This window comes from Vigna umbellata, unplaced genomic scaffold, assembly GCF_029865625.1.
Source record: "Vigna umbellata cultivar VRB3 unplaced genomic scaffold, Vumbellata_1.0 scaffold_722, whole genome shotgun sequence".
Lineage (NCBI taxonomy): Eukaryota > Viridiplantae > Streptophyta > Magnoliopsida > Fabales > Fabaceae > Vigna > Vigna umbellata.
The window spans coordinates 13,351-37,050 of NW_028274489.1; the positions used below are offsets into that span (position 1 = coordinate 13,351).

General features: G+C 38.2%; 2 protein-coding genes across 3 annotated transcripts; both read left to right on the top strand.

Moving 5' to 3' along the window:
• The first annotated feature begins 1,138 nt into the window (after positions 1–1,138).
• Positions 1,139–6,956, top strand: LOC124823393 (uncharacterized). Of its 2 annotated transcripts, XM_088102778.1 has the most exons (6): positions 1,139–1,511; positions 2,555–2,715; positions 3,003–3,039; positions 3,592–3,694; positions 5,347–5,465; positions 6,546–6,956. In XM_088102778.1, exons 1-5 carry the CDS (start codon positions 1,227–1,229, stop codon positions 5,451–5,453), a joined length of 693 nt encoding a protein of 230 aa, XP_087958904.1. In that variant the 5' UTR covers positions 1,139–1,226; the 3' UTR covers positions 5,454–5,465; positions 6,546–6,956. The 2 variants fall into 2 exon arrangements, with proteins under 2 accessions (XP_087958904.1, XP_087958903.1); XM_088102777.1 differs by lacking the exon at positions 6,546–6,956 and having other exon boundaries at positions 1,140–1,511; positions 5,347–5,642.
• Positions 6,957–19,928: 12,972 nt separating this feature from the next.
• Positions 19,929–23,205, top strand: LOC148190593 (protein Iojap-related, mitochondrial-like). The gene is made up of 4 exons (XM_088102779.1): positions 19,929–20,268; positions 20,395–20,482; positions 21,834–21,931; positions 22,983–23,205. The coding sequence occupies exons 1-4, from the start codon at positions 19,990–19,992 to the stop codon at positions 23,052–23,054; spliced, it is 537 nt and encodes a 178-aa protein (XP_087958905.1). The 5' UTR covers positions 19,929–19,989; the 3' UTR covers positions 23,055–23,205.
• The last annotated feature ends 495 nt before the right edge of the window (positions 23,206–23,700 follow it).

Genomic DNA, 23,700 nt, shown 5'->3' on the forward strand with positions numbered 1-23,700 from the left:
GCAGGTGGGATGAAGCGAGACCTTGAACGCGCCCCTAGTTCGCTGGGCCGGACCGGACGGAAGACGATGTCGTCTTCGCTTCGTTGGCCAACGTCGGAGCTGCGGCGGCCGTGAATCGGAACCGGCTGGAGGGGTTGACTAGCTCCGACACGGCCTTCAACGTTGTCCGGCGACACTCCGGCAAGCACTCCGTCGGACCTCTCTCTCGAACTCCCTTTCTCCAACTCTCTCGGCCTCTCTCTAGGTCACAGTCTCCCTCTCAACGTTCACGCTTCTCTCTCTACAATCTTCCAAATGAATTTGAAATTTGAAATGCCAACTTGAAAACCCTGCCCACCCCTTTTCCACGTCAGATTTCATTTGGTTTTTCATTTTTCACGTGGACCACTCACATTTAAACACGTGTCCCGCGTCTAAATGTTGTGAAAAGAGGTTGTTCAAGTATCATTTTCCTTAAAAGAATTCATTTTGGCCATTCCATTAAGTTGGTAAAGGTAACTACTTGTTAATTTCTATCTTTTTTTTTTTCATTTCTTTTGTAGTTTTCTTCTCTCCACCCTCCTTCGTGATGGCTCACTTCCTTGCTGAAGACTTGACTTTACGATCTCTTTCTCCTGTCATTGAGATTGCCATCTGGGACGTGGGTCTTGGACGAAGACTGATTCCTCTTGTAGACTTTGTTGGTTGTTTCGTCTTCTCTCATCTCGGAGATGATTGTAGCGGTGGTTGTGGTGGCAGAGAAGCTCTCGCTCATGTTGCATGTTTCTAAGAGCTAGAAGATAGGCTCAAAGAGTTCTTCGATGAAAGTTTGGTTTCAAAAATGGAAAGTTGGTTTCAAAAGCCTGTGATATAAGTTAGAAGGTTTTCGAACTCAACACAACAAATCCGAGGCAAAATATTAATTTAATTTAATATTTATATTATTAAAAGCTCTAATTAAATTCTTCCATTTTAAATTAACCTCAATTTAATCTTTTGTAAATAGTTGTGTGTTCCAAGTGACAAGAAAGAATAAAATCGATTTTAATTTACAAAATATAAAATGAAATTAAATAAATTATATAAATATTGGTATTATAGAAGTAATTTAACCAACAATTATGCAAAAAGTAATAAGAACCTATATACCACTTCTGCACTGAACCGAACTAAACAACATACACTAGAAAGAAAACCACTGATAAAACCTTATTTTTTTCTTCTTTGCTCTTTTTGGTTTTGCTTCGATGCTCTCTTTCGCGAAACGGTTTCAGCTTCGGCCACTGACGACGCCGTTTCTCCTTGGACAGCTCCGGTACGCCCGAACGCGGCCAAAGTCGCCACCGGTGGCACTGAGGAAAACGGAGGAGCGGTCGGAGTGGTGGGCGGTGGACGGCGAAATGCACGAGATCGGCGATCACGTGCCGCTACGTGAGCGCTTCGTGATCCCCCGAGAAAACATCCCCAACAAGCGCCGCAAGCAGCTCAGAGAACAATTCATGCGCCGAACACGCCTCGTTCTTAAGGAATCCGTTAGTTTTTTACTCTTTCTCTCGACTTTCTGTTATTTATTTTATAATTATATTTTGCTTAGGATAAAATAGTTTTGTTGAGAAGGATTGTGCAGCATTAGGATATTTGCAGAGTGTGTTACTCCATGTAGAGATTAAGACCGAGGTTTTGCTACTTTTTTTGTGTTTTGGTCTTTGCAAGATTTTTAGTTCTTACACTCAATGTTTTAAATATTAGTCTCAATTCTGGTCGCAATTTTGTAATTGTGGACAGATATTGTGGTTGTAGAGACTTCAGAAGCCTTTGATGTTGCAGCCCAAGTCAGTGTTGTTTTAAAATGTAGGTTTAGAGTGTATTTGAGTTTTACTTCCGGAAACTGTTTTGTAATTTTTCAAATGCTACTAAACAAGTTGCTAGATATTTAGTGGAGGGTGGTGCAAGACACAAAGAAGGAGTGGAATCGAGGGAGAGGTTAAATTCGATGAAATTAGACCAAAAGTGAGAGAATATTTCTTAGCTGATTCTATTATTTTGTTTTCTGAACACTTGTTTTTGTTCTTTTGGAAGCAACGTGCAAAACTTAACAGATTTTGGATGAGAGATGGATTGCCAAGTTGTGTGACATTATTTTGGAAAAGTAGTTTTTAAAATCAACAGGTGAGAATTGAATCAAACAAACCCTTAGTTTCCTTATGAAGGGTTAAAAACTTGTGTAATGAAAAAAAAAAATCATTTCATTCTGTTAAATGTAGTGACTAAAAATGAATAATTTTTTTTATAGGTATTAAAACAAGATATTGTGATATTTTCACAGACCATCAATGTTTTTAAACCTAAGACATTGTTATCCCATTTGTATTTTTTTGTTTTTCAGTTTGAATTTTTATAATAAGAAGTTGCATTACATGGTTATTGCCTTGCTTAAGCGAAAATGTGATGGATATTATAATTCTGTTGCATTGTTGACTTGGTAGTTATTGTCAGTTTATGAATTTTTTATGAATAAGAAATGTAAAATTCAAAATCATGATTGTTGTCTAACTTGCTTGCGTTGTATTGAAAGGAGCATGATCCTTGGTGTAAAAGGTACATGGAACTGTATAATGAACTTAGAGAAAACTGGGAGAGGCTTTATTGGGATGAGGGTTACTCCAAAAAGCTTGCTCAGGATCATGCGAACTATGAGTCTGCTGAAGATGATGATAGGGATTTCTCCCCATACAGGTTTGCCTCCATTATTGATTCTTTCCTCTTTTCCTTTCTTGCCAAGACCTATGACTGCTTGTGTCTTGGAAAATGATATTTTTCTTGTACTGTCACTTGCATGAAGTTGAGGGCTGAACTGGTCATCTTGCTCAGTTTTATTCAAACAATTATTCTTTGAAGATTCTGAAGAGTCTATTTTTGTGTTGGCTATATTATTATGGTTCTGAATTTTCTGGTTCAAAATTTTGTGGGGGGTGGGGGAGATGCTGTCTAATATTGGTGTTTTCTGCTATATGGCATTTCAGGAGTAGAAGACCTCAGCCTCAGATGGATTATAGTAAGGTACAATGATATAAATATAGTATAGAAGTTGCCTTTTTTGTCTTGCTTTTGTATATATCTTTGATTCTAAGGATATTGTTCCACCATTAGTGAGCTATGCAGAATAAAGTGCCATCAGAAATAAATTGCATGTTGCAATTTGTATTACATAAAAAAAATAAATTCTTTTGCCTATATTGAAGTTTTGCCGATTATTAGGCTTTGACTGTTGGAATTTCAACTCAAAAAGCCCTGCATGAGAGTTGAGGGATCTTATTTAACATAATCCATGATGGGAAAAGAATTATATAAATTATTGTTCTTGTTGGTATCCAGTTTTTGAGGAATGATACACAGGCCATCTTTATTTGTGTTAACTGGGACAAATTCCCCTGTGATATTAAAACACAGTAATTATCTTCTGCATCATTTGATTTTCACTTTGCTTTTAGTTGACTCTAACTCAATCTCCCATTTTAGATATATTTGTTTGAGATAGCTGTAATCATTAAGATTGAAATGTTTAGTATACGTTTATGATACTGTCTCTCTGATTATTGGATTCTCATTCAGGACCAGACTTTTGGAAGAAACAGACAACCTGATAACTTGGAGAAAGTTAGCGTTCTTCGGGATAAATTTGAGTATGACCGAGAGAGAAGAATGAGAGAAAAAGGTTAGTTTCTAGACACACCATTCTGAAGTCTAGTAATCCTCAATGAAATATTCTTGTGAAATTTTTGAAAATGGCAAACGTATTATACAGTAGCACTGGTATCTTTTACCTCATCATGGTGCAGAACCATTCTATTTCCTGATTTTTTAATGTTGAACATGCTGAGAGACTAACTAGCCAGTGTGCCTGAGTATACTCTGTATGTGAGTTACTCAGCTAGTTCAGTCAGTGGGTTGAGTTTAATGGGGATGTTTTGCTAAATGAGCCATAAATCAAGTTAGTGCCAATCCTTAACGGAATCTAGTAGAAGACAGAAGTATCTCATAAACAACTCGACTCCTGTTTACCAGCCTGTAAATTGAGCTTTAGGCTTTTTGTCTGATAGTTGTTTTATGTTTTGTTCTCCTTCTGATGAGGATCAACCAAGGAACACGGACTTTGATGCACAACAAGGATTTGGTGGACCAATAACAAAGGCAAGTGCTAAGAAAAGCCAATGAAGCCCGAATTGGTTCAAATTCACATATGGAAGACTTGAAGCCCAAACTACTTAATTCAATTTGAGGAATAAAGATGATGGATGGACTGATTTACAGGACAAGACCCGTTTTCTATTTTTGCTTTGCATTTTTATTTATTCCAATGTAATAGTTTCATATGGATTTTGATGTGTTTTGGGTCAGTTTTATTTGTTTATTCCAATGTAATAGTGTTCAGTGGGGCTTTTATTCTGGTGGATAGTGGGAATTAGTTCCTATTGGATATTTAATTTAGTGGGAATTAATTATTCACTAGAATAAAACCCCACTAACTATTATAATGGTTCATGAAGCATGTGGGAAAAAAAAAAGAACTGACCCAAAACATACCAAAAGCCATGAAATAATTACATACAAAATTTCAAAGGAAAAATAGAAAATGGACTGTCTTGCAAATCAGTCTATCCATCATCTTTATTCCTCAAGTTTGATTAAGTAGTTGACCAATTTAGTCTTCAATTCTTCTATATGTGAATTTGAACCAATGTGGATTTATTTGCTTTCTTAGTACTTTTTCCCTCGTCATTGGTCTACCAAGTCCTAGTAGCGCTTTAAGGTCCCAGTTCCTTGGTTGATGCTCACCACTTTAGCCTTTATTTTTAATTTAAGAGAAGCTGGTCAATATGAGAAAAATCATCTCTATGAACATGCTTAAATCTCTTTCTTGATATTCTATTTTTCAATAGCATTTTTGAGGCCAAAAATAGTTTGCTATATAATTCTTTTTCTGAAACAATCATATCATTTGTGCTTCAAATTTTGTACTGGAGGAGCAATTTAAGTGAATACCATTATCTAATAGATTCTTATGTTTGTACATAGCAGTGATGTCAGTGTGTTTTACAAACCTATTTCACCCTTTTATATATGCTGTAAATCCTCAGTCATCAAAGTTTAAATCTAGCAATTGGTAACGAAGAAATTATTCTTTCAATCACGTATTTTAACTATCGCTAGAAATGACCATGTGATGTGTGAAAAATCTAAAGCAAACTATTTTCTGCTTAAGTTGCAAATTTTGTTCTGTTGGTTGTTAGATTCAATTTTATCAGTATTTTTCTCTTTATACATAAATACTTCACTTATCATTTATCACTATCTACTTCATGGCAGCATTTACACCCATGCATGGAGGATCTGTTCCTGACTCTCGTGATTCTAACCGTTGGAACCAACCGCTAGATACTGATCGATATTTTAGCCAAACAGAAAGGCGTTGAAAGAACAATATTGTAAGGGATAGTGTAGTTTTTCTCCCACTAACTCAATGCTATATATGATGCTGCCAATATAACTAGTTCCAGGAAGTGTTTACAGTCAGGAAAACGTTTTTTTTTTGGTATAAAGCTCATGTAGGAGTTGTGCTCTGAACAGATGTAATGTATTAATGCACTGATATTTACCCTGCACTTCTGTGTCTCTCAAAGTTTTGACTCTAAGAAGGTTATAGAAAATTGGAAGTAGCATGAAATGAACCTGGTGAAATTTTTTATCTGATAAACTGATTTAATCTGTATATATTTTCTTTTTGCACACCTCTCTGTTGGCTTAATTGATAAAACGTGCATACTGCACAATCCTCTTCCTGGTGATGTTGGTGATTATTTACTTTTTATGGTTTAGTATGCACCTTAAATTTTATAATTTAGTTAAGGTTTAATCCTTTTTGACGTCCCTATTTGTGTAGGAATGTCTCAGATAGGTCCTCGTTTTCTAAAGTGTATCAAAATGGTCTTTAATTTTGAAAATTTATATCAATTGAGTCCTTTCCGTTAAGTTGGCTGGACGGCGTTAAAAAAATTGATGAGTGAGATGCTGAGATGACGAACGAACGCTCGTCCACCAGCGAACGAACGCTCGTCCACCGGCGAACGAACGCTCGTCGACTTCTTACCGCTGGACAACCGTTCGTTCCACACTGGACGACGGTTCGTTCGGTGGTCGCCGAGCGTTCGTTCGCTGGTGGACGAGCGTTCGTTCGCTGGACGAGCGTTCGTTCGTCATCTCAGTATCCCACTCATCAATTTTTTTAACGCCGTCCAGCCAACTTAACGGAAAGGACTCAATTGATATCAATTTTCAAAATTAAGGACCATTTTGGACACTTTAGAAAACGAGGACCTATCTGAGACATTCCTACACAAATAGGGACGTCAAAAAGGATTAAATCTTTAGTTAATGCATCTTTTTTTTCTAATAATTATGTTCGTTCAGTCTATAAGTGATAATAAGAGTTGTATCATTCATACAACTGATAACAATTTATACAATACTTTTTCTGATTTTCGTTTTTCTCTCTTGCTGTTGTACAGAGTACCCACTCTATTGACAATAGTGATCTTGGATTGGATCACATGGATTGAAAACTAAACAAACACATAAATGGCTATTGCTTCTTGCACCCTCACATTAGTAGAAAAAGACTAAATTACCCTTTATCATACCTTCTCTTCCATGGTTGATGAAGAAGAAGGGCCTCTGAATATCGCAAACACGTTCTAGTTCGAAGAAGCCCCCACATTCCAGTTCCACGCTCAAATCAAACTAGAGCAGTACGAGTGAGTTTGTGAATAACCCTTGGTAACGCGACGACGCCGTTTTCATTTCTAGTTTTTTTTTTTCGCTGCCATTAATCTATCCGCATTTGCAATTTTTCTCTGTTGTATTTTGGGTTGAATTTGATTAAAAGCATTAATTAAATCGTTAATACCGTTTTGTTCATATTATCAAATTGTGTATTGTAATCTTCTAATTTTTTTTATGATTCTTTTAATTAAATCGGTAGTAATTTGTTTAGTGGATAATAATGTGATTCAATTATTCAATCTGACATATATTTTAGCATTCTTATCATTTAAATAGTACCAACTTCAATTTAACATATAATAAATATAGATTCTTTCTGATAAATATAAGCATTACATTCATCAAAATAAATTAAAAGATTTTATTGAATAATTTCAATAAATATTGAGGTCAAAATAATATTAAACCTATTTAAATTCACTAAAATGTTAATTTTTTTTTCTAAAACCTTCGAAAATTCAGTTTGTAGAAATTTATTTATCGTAAGACTGTGAAATATGCGTTGGTGAATATGATTAAGACTTTACATCTTTTCTCTCTTTGCCACAAAACCTATTATGTAACTTGGTGAAATGATTAACTATGTGAAGAAATTGCTATGTTGTCAACCAATTTAATATATATATATATATATATATATATATATATATATATATATATTTATATATATATATATATATTTATATATATATATATATATATATATATATATTAAAGAACATGATTTAATGAGATTGATTAAATCTTTTTATTATGAAATAATTTAAACTTATATAATATTTATATACCATAATTAATTTCGATAATTTAATGTTATAATTATTATTTATAATAATGAATCATGTAAGGCCTCGTAAATTTAACGCTACTAATCATTTATCAAATCACAATAAATGCACTGATGAGTCACCATGCTGCTTTCATTAATGCACCCGACACACATTCAGTCTCATTAAAAACGCACTTTGCACCACATGCACATACGCCACCTGTCGCGGGAGAAGCTTCCAGTTCAGAATTTGGTGTGCAGGTGTCAGCTTGGGACACGTTCGTTCGAAAGAACGTGAGTTTAACAAAAACTGGATTTTTGAAAATCTCTCTCTCACCTACACGCACTCATCTTCTACCTCTGAACTCAACCCTTGATTTTCTCCACCTTCTCTCTAGAACTTCCAACTTCTCTCTACTGTAATTCTCACGATCCTTCTCCGATCAACTTGCAGCACCGTAGGAACGTTCGCCCAACTGCAAGCTACCAACTGAACCGAACAGTTTCAAAGACTGAAACTGGTAAGTCTCCTTCAGAAGCTTGTCCTTAGGTTTCTGGAAAACTAGGGTTGTAGTTGCATGCAAGTAAGTAGTCTGAGTGTTCTGTTTTCTGTGGTTAGATTTGTTTTGGAAGAGTCAAGAACATAAGCGTATTTGGACGAAGCCACTTTTGCATCTAGGACAAGTTTGGTTGTCAATCCGGGTAAGGGAAGCTTATATATTTAATTTGTACTTGTATGATTTTATGAAAGCATGATATGGATTGATTGTATGAAATATATATGTATATGTATTGATTTGTATGTATGAACGAACTCTGTTGTACTGGATGAACATGATTTTTGATTTGGTTGTACTGTATGTTGATTTTGATGCGTAGGAAGAATGAATGAGTAGTATATAGTTGGATTTGATGATGTGAATTAATGTTATATAGTATGAAAATTAATGTGGATAGGAATTTATAGAGTTTGAATTGTATGAATAAATGTTAAATTTAAAATAGTTGAAAATCTGGATCTGATAAATTCCCTATGTTAAATTACGCTCGTTATCGAACGGTCTTATACCGTTTGGTTCCCCTGAAAATAACTTAGAATGGAATTCTTTCATTTGGGAAGAACTCCGCTTGAGAGCGAGCGTCCCCAATTAAATGTCTGAGCGTTCGGTTCAGCTTAGCTGTATATAAATACTTTAAACTTTGAAATATGTAACGTTCGGTCTTATACCGAACGTTCGTTCTAAACAATGCTCGGTCTTAAACCAAGTGTTCGTCCTAAATAGCGCTTGGTGACAAACCAAGCGTTCGTCCTAAAGAGCGCTCGGACTTATTCTAAGCGTTCGTCATGATTGATTCTCGGTCATCTACCTAAGGGTTCGTTTTAATGGAGTGTTCGGTCTTAGATTGAACGCTCGTCCTTATCTATGATTCCTTAACGAATGTAAATAGCGTTCGTTCAAATATTACAGTATTCATCCTCTTACGTTCGTTCAAATACTGGCATCGGTTCTTTATATATATATATATATAATTCTACAAAGAAAATTCTAAGTATTATTGACCATCCTTGGTACATTGAATCTGGTCCAAGTTCTTCTTTATTATGAAAATTTTCTAAGTATCATTATGCCTTCAATATATTCAGTTCATTTAACTGACCAAACAGAGAGTCACGGTCGTCCATCCAGTACTTTATTTGGACGTTCGTCCTAAATTCTTCAAAGGACTGAACGTTCGTACTTTTATGCTCTTAAAGTTAAAGATGAGAATGATGATAAATTATAAGATATTACCATGTGAACACTATATTAAGTAATTCTATGAGTATGGGATTTGAACGAGCGTTCCAGGGAGGAACGTCTCATATATGTGGAATAATTTGATTGGTAAAGTATGACTGTGGCTATTGCTAATGCTGGCTTGGTCCATCCTGATATTCCGTGAGTGCTCGTTCTCAAGTAGAGAGGAGTAGTTCATGTGTGGGAATGGCAGGAGGTCCTTAGTCCATAAGTTAACATGGGCGACGTAAGAACGGACTAACCTCGAGTGGCAGCTGATTAGGTATATCCCGGCTACTACACCACTCGGGTGCGAGGACGCCTGTAGCTACACGGTTCATACAGTCCGGACGGTCTGTCTAATATATCTATATATTGATCTATATTAAGTTACATGTGTGTATGAATTGTGATGTTAAAATGTATATGTGATGGTATGAATTAAATCATATAAGCTTACCCTGTGTATTTTTCCTTGTGTTGTCTACTGTCTATGTACGTTCGTCCTGTCTTGCAATGATCATCCGTGTGGATGTGAGCAGAAGGCGAGACCACTCTGGAAGACGTTATTGAAGAAGAGAATCTGGTCGAGGTGGAAGTAAAAGCCGAGCCTTAAAACGCTCGTTATGATAGGATTGTAAATGTTAGATTTCATGTTGACGTTCGGTTAAATATTTTGTAAAACCGTTCGTTCTAGACTTTCCTTATTTCCGTTTCGTAAATGGTGTTTTCTGTATATAAGCCGTTCGGCTTTGGAACCTTGATCCATTATTGTAAAGACTGCACTGTTTTACTGTTTTAATGTAATTAATTCTGATTATGGTAATTACTGTATTTTGGGATGTTACATTAGTGGTATCAGAGCAGTTTTGTTCTATTAAAAAGGACACTGTGGGTTATGAGTGCACTGTGTTTTCGCTGTGTGCTTATTATATGTTTGGTGAGTTATTGTTTTAACTCTTAAGCAACTCTTACGCTCGTTTTTCTCTGGTCCAGAGAACTAATGGCGCCTAGGCTCCCTCCTCCTCCGCAACTGAACGAGTCTGATACGTCCAGCAACACTAGGTTGTTGGAAACCATGGTTGAAAGACTGCATCAACAAAACACAACGTTACTGGAGCAGAACGCCACTCTGATGCAGCAAAACCAGGCCGCTATGCAGAGTTTGGAGGCCTCTCGTGCCAACTCTGAAACAACCCAAAGGCAGCTAATGGAAATCTTAGCGACAACAAGAGGTGCGCCTGGAGCATCCTCTTCCAACGCTGCCCAACCTGCTGCTGAGTGGAGTTTGGAGAGCTTTTTACAACACCATCCGGCTAAGTTCAGTGGAAAGGGCCTTCCTGACGAGGCAGACCAGTGGTTAAGGGACATGGAAAGGATATTCAATGCTAAGAGGTGTCCGGATGAGAACCGCTTGGCGTATACTGAGTACTTGCTGACTGGAGAAGCGAGCCACTGGTGGGCGAGCGCGAGGGCAATTCTGACGGACGCTCAACAACCGATCACTTGGGAAGTATTCAGGAGCAAGTTTTATGAAGAATACTTCCCTGACAGCGTTCGTTTTGCCAAGGAAGTGGAGTTTCTGCAACTCGTTCAAGGCGGGATGTCCGTTTCTGAATAAACCAACAAATTCAAACATCTCGTCAGATTCAACACGATGGCCACAAGTGAAGAGTGGCAGTGCCGAAAATTTGAGAACGGCCTGCGGAGTGATCTGAAGGTTCTGATATCAAGTTTGTGCATCCGGTCGTTTCCTGCTATGGTTGAACGAGCGAAGGTATTGGAGAAAAATATGGCAGAGGCGGAACAGCAAAAGAAGCAGCAACAAGTGAGTAGGGGACCGATAGTGTCCAGGGGAGGTGCTGTTCAGAGGAGACCACCTTACGCTCGTCCAAACCAATCCTCTAATGCAAGCGGGTCTCAAGCAATGGTTCCTGTCGGGCAGTCTGGACAGGGGAACGTTATTTGTTTCCAGTGTGGAGGGCCACATTATCGGAATTCATGCCCTCAGTTAGTGGGAGGAAAACGCTGCAATCGTTGCGGAAGAAATGGACATTCAGACAATGAGTGCAATATGGGCGGACGCGTAGTGATGAGGCCACCTAACGCTGGGAGCAACCAACCGAGAGGTGGTAGAGCACAAGCAGTGGGACGCGTATATGCTATAACGAGCGCTGAGGCAGCGAGCTCAGGTAATCTCATAATTGGTGAATGCTTGCTGTTTGGTAGATCGTGCTGTGCACTGTATGATTTGGGGGCGACTCACTCCTTCATCTCAAAGGCGTGTGTTGAAAATCTGGGTTTAGAAGTGAGCGAGATGCAGTTTGACCTGGTGGTGTCTACCCCAGCGGCTGGTGAGGTTAGGACGTCCTCTATGTGTGTCAAGTGTCCTATAGAAGTGGGAGGACGTAAGTTTAAGGTTAACCTCATCTGCTTACCTCTTCAAGGTTTGGAGGTGATTTTAGGGATGGATTGGTTGGCTACCAATCGTATCCTTATAGATTGCGGCAGGAAGGAATTGATTCTTCCTGATGAAGAAGAGGAAGTGTTGTCAGTAACGCTCGGCCAACTGAAAGAGGACATTATGGAGGGCGCCAGCTGTTTCCTGATCATGACACATGAAGATCAGGAGTTTGGAAGTGGGGTAAAAGGACGATCGTTCAAAGGTGGCAGTAATGGACGATCGGTTGTGGATGAGTTTCCGGACGTCTTTCCGGAAGAAATACCGGGACTGCCTCCTGTTCGTGAGGTGGAATTCACCATTGATTTGGTGACGACGGCAGCACCCATCTCTGTTCAACCATACCGAATGGCGCCTGCCGAGTTGGTTGAACTTAAGAAGCAGATTGAAGAACTCATGGATAAGCAATTTATCAGGCCGAGCGTATCACCGTGGGGAGCGCCCGTTCTTTTGGTGAAGAAGAAGGATGGCAGCTCGCGGTTGTGTATTGACTACCGGCAGTTAAACAAGCTGACCATCAAGAATAAATACCCATTGCCGAGGATAGATGATTTGCTGGACCAACTGTATGGGGCAACAGTATTCTCAAAGATTGATTTGAGATCCGGATATCATCAAATCAGAGTTAAGGAGGATGACATTCATAAGACAGCGTTCAGGTCTCGGTATGGGCATTATGAATATGTGGTGATGCCATTTGGAGTGACGAACGCTCCAGCCGTGTTTATGGAGTATATGAACCGCATCTTCAGGCCTTATTTGAATGAGTTTGTAGTCGTCTTCATAGATGATATTCTCATCTATTCCAAGACCGAAGACGAGCATGAGAAACATCTTAGAATTGTACTTGGAGTGTTACATGAGAAGGAATTATATGCAAAGTTATCTAAATGTGAATTCTGGATGAAGGAAATTCAATTTCTGGGACATGTGGTGTCGGCTGGAGGCATCGCAGTAGATCCATCAAAAGTGCGAGCGGTACTGGAATGAGAGAGTCCGCGTTCGGTCACGGAGGTGCGTAGCTTTGTTGGACTCGCGGGCTACTACAGACGCTTCATAGAGGGATTCGCCAAGATAGTAGCTCCGCTTACCCAATTGACCAGAAAGGATCAGCCGTTCGCCTGGACTGATCTGTGTGAGGAACGTTTCCAGGAGCTGAAAGTGAAATTGACGAGCGCTCCAGTGTTGATCATTCCGGACACGTCCAAGCCCTTTGAAGTATACTGCGACGCTTCTCACCAAGGGTTGGGCTGTGTGCTCATGCAAGAGAGGCGAGCGGTAGCGTATGCGTCTCGTCAACTGAAGATTCATGAGAAAAACTACCCAACGCACGATCTGGAATTGGCAGCGGTCGTCTTTGCATTGAAGATTTGGAGGCATTACTTGTACGGATCTACTTTCCAAGTCTTCAGTGATCACAAGAGCCTCAAATATTTATTTGATCAGAAGGAGTTGAACATGAGGCAGAGGCGTTGGTTAGAATTTTTGAAGGACTATGAGTTTGAGTTGCTCTATCATCCGGGGAAAGCTAATGTAGTGGCGGACGCCCTAAGCAGGAAGACAGTTCATGTCTCGGCAATGATGGTGAAAGAGCTGAGTTTGGTGGAAAGTTTTAGAGATCTAAGGTTACAATTCGACTTAGGAGCGAACGTTATTAGATGCTGTAACCTTAGAATTTCCAGTGATGTGTTCGACCGAATCAGAATGAAGCAGCATGAGGACGAAGAATTGGCAAAGATATTAAGTGCGATCGGTACGGATCAGGCCAAACATTTCAACACTGGAACGGACGGCTTGTTACGATACATGGGACGGACGTGCGTTCCTAATGATGGCGAGCTGAAGCGAATCATATTGAAGGAAGCACATCATAGTCGTCTTAGCATACATCCAGGTATGACTAAGATGTACCAAGACCTTCGGTGTTCGTTCTGGTGGCCTGGAATGAAGAGCGATGTCGCTCGTTTTGTAGCGTCATGCCTAACCTGTCAACGAGCGAAGGCGGAACACCAAAGACCTGGCGGCCTACTGCAGCAATTGGAAATTCCCGAATGGAAGTGGGACAACATCTCCATGGACTTCGTGACTCATCTACCACGCACGGTCAGAAATCATGACTCGATTTGGGTGATCGTGGACAGACTAACGAAGAGCGCCCACTTCCTGGCCGTAAACTTGAAGATGTCGATGACGAGTTTGGCCAAGTTATATATCAAGGAGATCGTTCGTCTGCATGGAGTGCCTTCAAGCATAATTTCTGACCGAGACACGAGATTTACATCTCGGTTTTGGCAATCCTTACAAGGCGAATTGGGAAGCAAGTTGCAGATGAGTTCAGCATATCATCCTCAGACAGACGGCCAGTCTGAGCGGACCATCCAGACGCTGGAAGACTTATTGAGGACGTGCGTCCTAGATCACTTGGGCGCCTGGGATGAAGTCCTGCCGCTCGTAGAATTCACTTACAACAACAGCTTTCAGGCTAGCATTGGAATGGCGCCGTTTGAAGCTCTTTATGGGAGAAAATGTCGAACGCCACTATGTTGGTTTCAAGAAGGAGAGAACGTGCTAACCGGACCTGAGCTCATCCAGCAAACGACCGAGAAAGTTAAGTTGATCCAAGATAGATTGAAGACGTCCCTGAGCAGACAGAAATCATATGCGGATAAAAGAAGAAGACCCTTGGAGTTTGCTGCAGGAGACCATGTGTTTCTTCGACTCAACCCAATTACTGGAGTAGGCAGAGCCGTTCGTCCAAAGAAGCTATCTCCCAAATTCATTGGACCGTATTAAATTCTAAGGAAAATAGGACCAGTAGCGTACGAGCTTGCATTGCCTCCTCAACTATCAAATCTTCACCCAGTCTTCCATGTTTCCCAACTCCGGAAGTACATAGCCAATCCCTCTCATATCTTGGAGCTGGAAGATGTTCAACTGCGCCACGACCGAACGCTAGAATTGCAACCTGTTCGCGTGGAAGACAGCCGCACCAAGCTATACAAAGGAAAGGACGTACGTCTTGTTAAAATGGTGTGGGACGCGAAGACTGGTGATTCAACGTGGGAAGTGGAGGATGCTATGAGAGACTTGTATCCACACTTGTTTACGGGTAAGTTTTTAAATTTTCGAGGACGAAAATTTTTGTAGTAAGGGAGAATGTAAGGCCTCGTAAATTTAACGCTACTAATCATTTATCAAATCACAATAAATGCACTGATGAGTCACCATGCTGCTTTCATTAATGCACCCGACACACATTCAGTCTCATTAAAAACGCACTTTGCACCACATGCACATACGCCACCTGTCGCGGGAGAAGCTTCCAGTTCAGAATTTGGTGTGCAGGTGTCAGCTTGGGACACGTTCGTTCGAAAGAACGTGAGTTTAACAAAAACTGGATTTTTGAAAATCTCTCTCTCACCTACACGCACTCATCTTCTACCTCTGAACTCAACCCTTGATTTTCTCCACCTTCTCTCTAGAACTTCCAACTTCTCTCTACTGTAATTCTCACGATCCTTCTCCGATCAACTTGCAGCACCGTAGGAACGTTCGCCCAACTGCAAGCTACCAACTGAACCGAACAGTTTCAAAGACTGAAACTGGTAAGTCTCCTTCAGAAGCTTGTCCTTAGGTTTCTGGAAAACCAGGGTTGTAGTTGCATGCAAGTAGGTAGTCTGAGTGTTCTGTTTTCTGTGGTTAGATTTGTTTTGGAAGAGTCAAGAACATAAGCGTATTTGGACGAAGCCACTTTTGCATCTAGGACAAGTTTGGTTGTCAATCCGGGTAAGGGAAGCTTATATATTTAATTTGTACTTGTATGATTTTATGAAAGCATGATATGGATTGATTGTATGAAATATATATGTATATGTATTGATTTGTATGTATGAACGAACTCTGTTGTACTGGATGAACATGATTTTTGATTTGGTTGTACTGTATGTTGATTTTGATGCGTAGGAAGAATGAATGAGTAGTATATAGTAGGATTTGATGATGTGAATTAATGTTATATAGTATGAAAATTAATGTGGATAGGAATTTATAGAGTTTGAATTGTATGAATAAATGTTAAATTTAAAATAGTTGAAAATCTGGATTTGATAAATTCCCTATGTTAAATTACGTTCGTTATCGAACGGTCTTATACCGTTCGGTTCCCCTGAAAATAACTTAGAATGGAATTCTTTCATTTGGGAAGAACTCCGCTTGAGAGCGAGCGTCCCCAATTAAATGTCTGAGCGTTCGGTTCAACTCAGCTGTATATAAATACTTTAAACTTTGAAATATGTAACGTTCGGTCTTATACCGAACGTTCGTTCTAAACAATGCTCGGTCTTAAACCAAGTGTTCGTCCTAAATAGCGCTTGGTGACAAACCAAGCGTTCGTCCTAAAGAGCGCTCGGACTTATTCTAAGCGTTCGTCATGATTGATTCTCGGTCATCTACCTAAGGGTTCGTTTTAATGGAGTGTTCGGTCTTAGATTGAACGCTCGTCCTTACCATTTGATTTCTTAACGGACGTAAATAGCGTTCGTCCAAATATTACAGTATTCATCCTCTTACGTTCGTTCAAATACTGGCATCGGTTCTTTATATATATATATATATATATAATTCTACAAAGAAAATTCTAAGTATTATTGACCATCCTTGGTACATTGAATCTGGTCCAAGATCTTCTTTATTATGAAAATTTTCTAAGTATCATTATGCCTTCAATATAGTCAGTTCATTTAACTGACCAAACAGAGAGTCACGGTCATCCATCCAGTACTTTATTTGGACGTTCGTCCTAAATTCTTCAAAGGACTGAACGTTCGTACTTTTATGCTCTTAAAGTTAAAGATGAGAATGATGATAAATTATAAGATATTACCATGTGAACACTATATTAAGTAATTCTATGAGTATGGGATTTGAACGAGCGTTCCAGGGAGGAACGTCTCATATATGTGGAATAATTTGATTGGTAAAGTATGACTGTGGCTATTGCTAATGCTGGCTTGGTCCATCCTGATATTCCGTGAGTGCTCGTTCTCAAGTAGAGAGGAGTAGTTCATGTGTGGGAATGGCAGGAGGTCCTTAGTCCATAAGTTAACATGGGCGACGTAAGAACGGACTAACCTCGAGTGGCAGCTGATTAGGTATATCCCGGCTACTACACCACTCGGGTGCGAGGACGCCTGTAGCTACACGGTTCATACAGTCCGGACGGTCTGTCTAATATATCTATATATTGATCTATATTAAGTTACATGTGTGTATGAATTGTGATGTTAAAATGTATATGTGATGGTATGAATTAAATCATATAAGCTTACCCTGTGTATTTTTCCTTGTGTTGTCTACTGTCTATGTACGTTCGTCCTGTCTTGCAATGATCATCCGTGTGGATGTGAGCAGAAGGCGAGACCACTCTGGAAGACGTTATTGAAGAAGAGAATCTGGTCGAGGTGGAAGTAAAAGCCGAGCCTTAAAACGCTCGTTATGATAGGATTGTAAATGTTAGATTTCATGTTGACGTTCGGTTAAATATTTTGTAAAACCGTTCGTTCTAGACTTTCCTTATTTCCGTTTCGTAAATGGTGTTTTTTGTATATAAGCCGTTCGGCTTTGGAACCTTGATCCGTTATTGTAAAGACTGCACTGTTTTACTGTTTTAGTGTAATTAATTCTGATTATGGTAATTACTGTATTTTGGAATGTTACAAATCATTTATTATTATTAATTACAATGTTGTTATATGTTTGAAATAAGTATTATTTTAATCAGAACATTGTAACATCCGATTATATAATAACCAATATTATATAATATAGACGTCAACGTCTAAATAAATTGAACAGTCGGAGTATGACGTGTAATTAAATGTGAAATTACAGTCATCCAAAAATAAAAGAAACGAAAATTTAAACCTAAACAGTTTAAAGGAATGAACACTACAAGTGTTCGAATAGGAAAAATTTCTAAGAAGACTACTCCGCAACATCAGTAACCTCCAGTTTTTGCTCCAAAGGAATCTCCTCGACAATGCTCCCATCCAAGTGGATGATCATCGCCAAAGAAACATACCCAAACAGCACACAATACAAACAATGCAAGGGTGAGCTAGATATAAAAACATGTTATACATATAATACAGTTAATTCATGTCATCATAAATAGATACATATAAAGGAACAATTAAAGCATGCTCATTAAATCACAACTCACACATCTTTACGCTTGCATAGTTCAGCTGGCACTCCCCAACACTATGCAAGGTAAATTTCCAACACACACTCATCCGGATTTGTATAACTGTCGAACTAACAGTCGTCTTTGCACTTGCATAGTTCTGTCTTTGCACTTGCAAAGTTCTGCTGGCACTCTCCAACACTAGCAAGGTAAATCCCCAACCTGCCTATATTTGCCATTAAAGGCTATAGACGAGGACCTCCCTCTACTCTCACCACTGACACTGTTCTTCTCTATGTGAGCATGAACAATGCTGAGTGTAGGGATAGACAGATCGATCCTAAGTTCACTACAGTTATACATAACAACCACAACACCACATAACCACTTATAGTCATCTCTCCCTGAGATGTCCACTTCATACTCACATACATCATTTACATTTACAATCGTATCATCATAGTAATTTATCATATTTCATACATTATCATATTTTCACATACATCACATCATATATTCCAAACATTTGTACACATAATTCAATTCAAAAGAAAATAAACTTAGACCATCATTATTTGTAGAATACTATTTGGACGAGCACTATTCACCGAACACTGTTGAACGAACGCTATTTTCCAAATACAAGGCCGAACACTATTTGGACGGACGTCATCGGATCCTACAATATCATGCCGAACGCTATTTCACCGAACGCCATATTGACGAACATTCTTAGAACGAACACCATTATGGATTTAAACACTCTCGGGCCGAACGCTATAACCGAACGCCTCACTGGATTAAACACTATTAGGCCGAACATTAAAACCGAACAACACTGGATTAAACACTATTCGGCCGAACGCTATAACTGAACACCTCAGTAAAATCGGATACTGGCTGGACGAACGCTCAAAGATAAAACCTCTTCGAGACCGCACGCTGCCTATGACAGAAACTATTAGAACGAACGTTTATTTTCTGCGTCGAATACCTAGGTCACTTTACCGAACACCTAGAGTACTGGCCGAACGTCTAGAACCTTGGCCGAATGATCACGACTTAACCAAACAGTATTAAATCAAAATTTGACCGAACGGTACTACATCTAATCTGACCCGTTCGGTACTAAATTAAATCCTGAGAATACTAATTTATACCGAACGTTACAATTTCTAACACTTTAAGACCGAACGTTCAAGATCAAACTTTAGAATATCAATTTAATAACGAACGCTGAAAATAATAATACACGCAGACGAACGCTCTAGATCACCATTAGAAACTACCTAATTAAAACCGAACGCTACAATCACTAATACATCAAAACCGACCGTTTAAGATCCAAACCTCAGATTAATACCGAACGCTCATGATTGAAACCTAAGGATACTACGCGAAGACCGAACGCTCAGAATTGAAACCTCAAAATATCAATTTAAGAACGAACACTCAAGATTGAAACCTAAAATAGCAAATAGAGAACGAACGCTCACAATCATTAATCTACCAAGACCGAACGCTCGAGATTGAATACTTAATTAAGGACGAACGCCTAAAATTACTAATTCACTATATACAGTTTTGACGAACGTCTAATATAATACTAGCTTTACCTAAGGACGAACGCGAACGCTCGTTACCTTAGAACACCAAAACCGAACGCTCACACTATTTTGAATAATTGAATCACATTATTATCCACTAAACAAATTACTACCGATTTAATTAAAAGAATCATAAAAAAATTAGAAGATTACAATACACAATTTGATAATATGAACAAAACGGTATTAACGATTTAATTAATGCTTTTAATCAAATTCAACCCAAAATACAACAGAGAAAAATTGCAAATGCGGATAGATTAATGGCAGCGAAAAAAAAAACTAGAAATGAAAACGGCGTCGTCGCGTTACCAAGGGTTATTCACAAACTCACTCGTACTGCTCTAGTTTGATTTGAGCGTGGAACTGGAATGTGGGGGCTTCTTCGAACGTGTTTGCGATATTCAGAGGCCCTTCTTCTTCATCAACCATGGAAGAAGAAGGTAGGGTTCTGTTCTTTGTCCCCCGTTGACGGCCGTAATTGCCTTCTGGATCTGCCGGAGATCGAGAAGGTTCTGATGGATATCAAAGCTGACGACGTTAAGGTGATACCGGTTCCCAAGCACTGCGATTGGGCCGATTTCATGGTTCTCGCCACTGGCAGGTCCACCTGGCACGTCAAGAACATAGCCCAAGCCCTAATTTACAAGGCACCACACCCTCCTTCCTTCGTCCTTTTTATCGCTATATTTGCATTATTGATTTTCGATTGAAACTCAAAAGTGGTTTTCATTTTGTTTTTCTTCCGACTTATGTATATTTGTGTAATTAACCAGGCCAAACAGAAACAGAGAGGAGCTGAACGAATGATGCTACCGAGTGTAGAAGGGGAAGAGGGAGGAAAGTGGATAGTCATTGACTCTGGTATCTCGTGCTTTTGTAGTCATTTTTGTGTTCATTTTGTTTGTTGAGTTCAGAAAATCCATTAGGGGTCGTTTGGACAATCTTCTTCAATAGATAGTTTTTTTTCGGTTAAAATTAATTTATACATACCCAAATTTGTAGAATTGTTCTTATATAACTTTTTGTTTTTGTTTTTTTTTTATCTTTTACTTTGTGCAATGAGCTAATTTAACTTACCTTCTCTTTTTAAATTTTTCTCACCTAAAGTCATTTTGAAGAAATTTGTCCAAACAGAACTCCAAGTAAAGAAAATTGCAGTAGCGATAATGGCTGATAACAGATACAATGTCATGAATTAGCATCTTGACTGCATTTGCTAAATGTTCTGTTCTTTTAGGAATGTTAGGTATTCACAGGCCTTTCCAATAATTAATATTTACGAAGAACTAATTTACTATCTTTAATGGGGTCTTCTTTTTCAGAGAGGTCTATTCCATCCACACGATAGATGTTGTGTGATGTTATAAATTAGTAAACCAATATGCAGATACTGGTTGAAACTCACATCAGAGAGCTACTGATGCAGTTTAAGTGGAGACTTATACTCTATCCTAGCTAATTGATTATGCTACCTGTGTGACAAATTACTAGTTCGTTAGTACTAGAAAGTTGTTAAATTAACTTGTTGGTTCCACAACATTATTGTCTTAGCGTATGTTGCTCTGCGTGATATTCATTAAATCAAACAAGATAATGAGTTTAGTCTCAGCATGGTATCAGTTTCTACACTCTACAACCTCTGATTTTCTTTCTTGCACTTATTCCAGTTTCTTCACTGGTGAATGGAGCCAGCGAATTACCATTCTTGGGTGATTAGGGATGACAAGGTAAGACGGGTGCTGTAAAAGGTGTGGGTAGGCTGGACATTTAAGCCCGTCAATCTGCATGGGGCAGTATAACCTGCAGCTCATTGGCCAGAGTGTGGGTGAGCCTGCCCCTCAACATGCATGACTCTTCTATTGAAGAATTAACTGAATTTTGTCTGTCACAACTAATCTAACATTGTGGTTTAATTCTTTTTATCTATTTCGGGAGGTGTTGCAATTTAGTGATTCTTTCATGTTAACTTTTCATTGCTCAGCGCATGCGGTGGCTTGACAAGGATTCGGGAAAAAATTACTTTGTTAGTCTTTAGGGTTTAATAGGTCTTTTCTCTGTCACTTTCCTTCTATCAGTCTATTATTTTTGGTGATGTATGATTTGCTAGATCGGTGAACATTGCTTTTTATGTTATGAAAACTTTCAATTATTGGATTTATAGTTCTAACATGCCTTGCTTTCCCTTTTTGGTTCATTTTTTTTTATTGTTTAGGTAAAGTGATAGTTCATGCACTTGATGAAAAGGCCAGAGCTTACTACAATTTGGAGGGTCTTTGGACCCGAGGGACAATTCAAAATGAACCTGATGGGGTAAGTACGAGGCTAGCTTATATTCGTTTTAAGTTGTAAGATAGTTAGATATAGTTTGGGTTTGTTAAAGGTTTACTATTTAATCATTTTTGATTTATAGCTTATATTTACACTGTCATACCTACCAAATTTTTTATTGGTTAATAGTGTAGATAACAGCGCACCAAATAAAACTCAATTTGAAAACCATTAAGTGGAATTCACCATTTCTTACTTCTGTGCCTGCCACCTTAACATTCATTCACTACTTGGATTTATATTATGATGGTATTGCCACACCAAATCTTCCTTTGGATTAGGCGTTGTGATTGAGGCCAATTCCTGTACCAGTTTGTGTCAAGAGTAGTTCAAAATGGTACTTTAAGTTATTCTTGGTGGAGGTCTTAGAGCAGGCATTCGATGGGTTTTGGGGGCTCGCGCGAGTTATCTGATTAGGCTTATGTTAGTGTATATGGCTTGGTTCAACTGGGCTTGAGCAATTACATAGACATATGTCTTTATTATTTTTAGGTTTAATTGCTTCCTTTGTCCCCAGTTTGGTTGAATTGTGTCAAATTCATCCTCATTTTTAAAAAAGTTTCATTGTCGTCCTCACGTGGTATAAAAGTGTCAATTGAATCCAAACATAGAAAAAATTTGTGTCAAAGTAGTCATTTTTCCTATATCTCTGTGTCTTCCTTTCATATGTCACTTCTCTGGAGCTATGAAAAGCCTTAAATTGGATAAGGTAAAATGAATATCTGTACTTGATTGTATGAAAGGAAGACACAGATATATAGGAAAAATGACTACTTTGACACAAATTTTTTCTATGTTTGGATTCAATTGACACTTTTACACCACGTGAGGACGACAATGAAACTTTTACACCACGTGAGGATGACAATGAAACTTTTTTAAAAATGAGGATGAATTTGACACAATTCAACCAAACTGGGGACAAAGGAAGCAATTAAACCTTATTTTTATTATGATGATGAATATGTATTCTTGAGATAAATACTGTAGGATGAATGATTCGAATGATCATTTTTCTTTTTACTGATTGTAGGATTTACAAAAAGCTTTGGTGAAGGTTCGTCGAAAAAACAATTCGAAGAAACCTGCACAAAAGAATGCTTAATTGGTGTCTCAATGTAAACAGACTGCATCTGATCTAGACAATTTAGAAGTTTGTATACATATCACGGTTTTCTGATCTGTTATTTTAGTTGTTTTGAATACAAATTTTGCTGCAATGGTAAAGATAGAAAAGAGGTAACATTGAAGCTGTCCATCATCATGCACTCCACTTTTATTTTTGGTGAGTCATGAATCGTTACCGGAGCCTGGACTTTTACATCACCTACATAAATATGTGAATTAAAAAACCTGTTTACAAACAGAAAATATATATATTAAACATACATCTCATTCTCCTAGGTGACAAAAATTACTTGAGTTGGAAAATGGCTAAAAAAATGAAATATTTTCAACTAGAGTGATGAAAACGGAGGAAAGTATATTTTTCAATATAAAAATCAACTTTAACTTTTTTTAACAGTCAGATAATTCTCTTTAGAAATGGTTCTAACTTCTGAATTCTTTTTCTGACGAAGTAAATTATTTTGAAAAAATTTCAGCTAATAATTAGAAGTTAATTTTAAATAAAAATTTCAAGAAATTCTATTTCTTAAATACTCTTTTTAATGTATATTAACAACTTTGATGTCGCAAAATTTGGCAATATTTTCTAAATTCTTTTAGAATTTTTAATTTTTTACATTTTA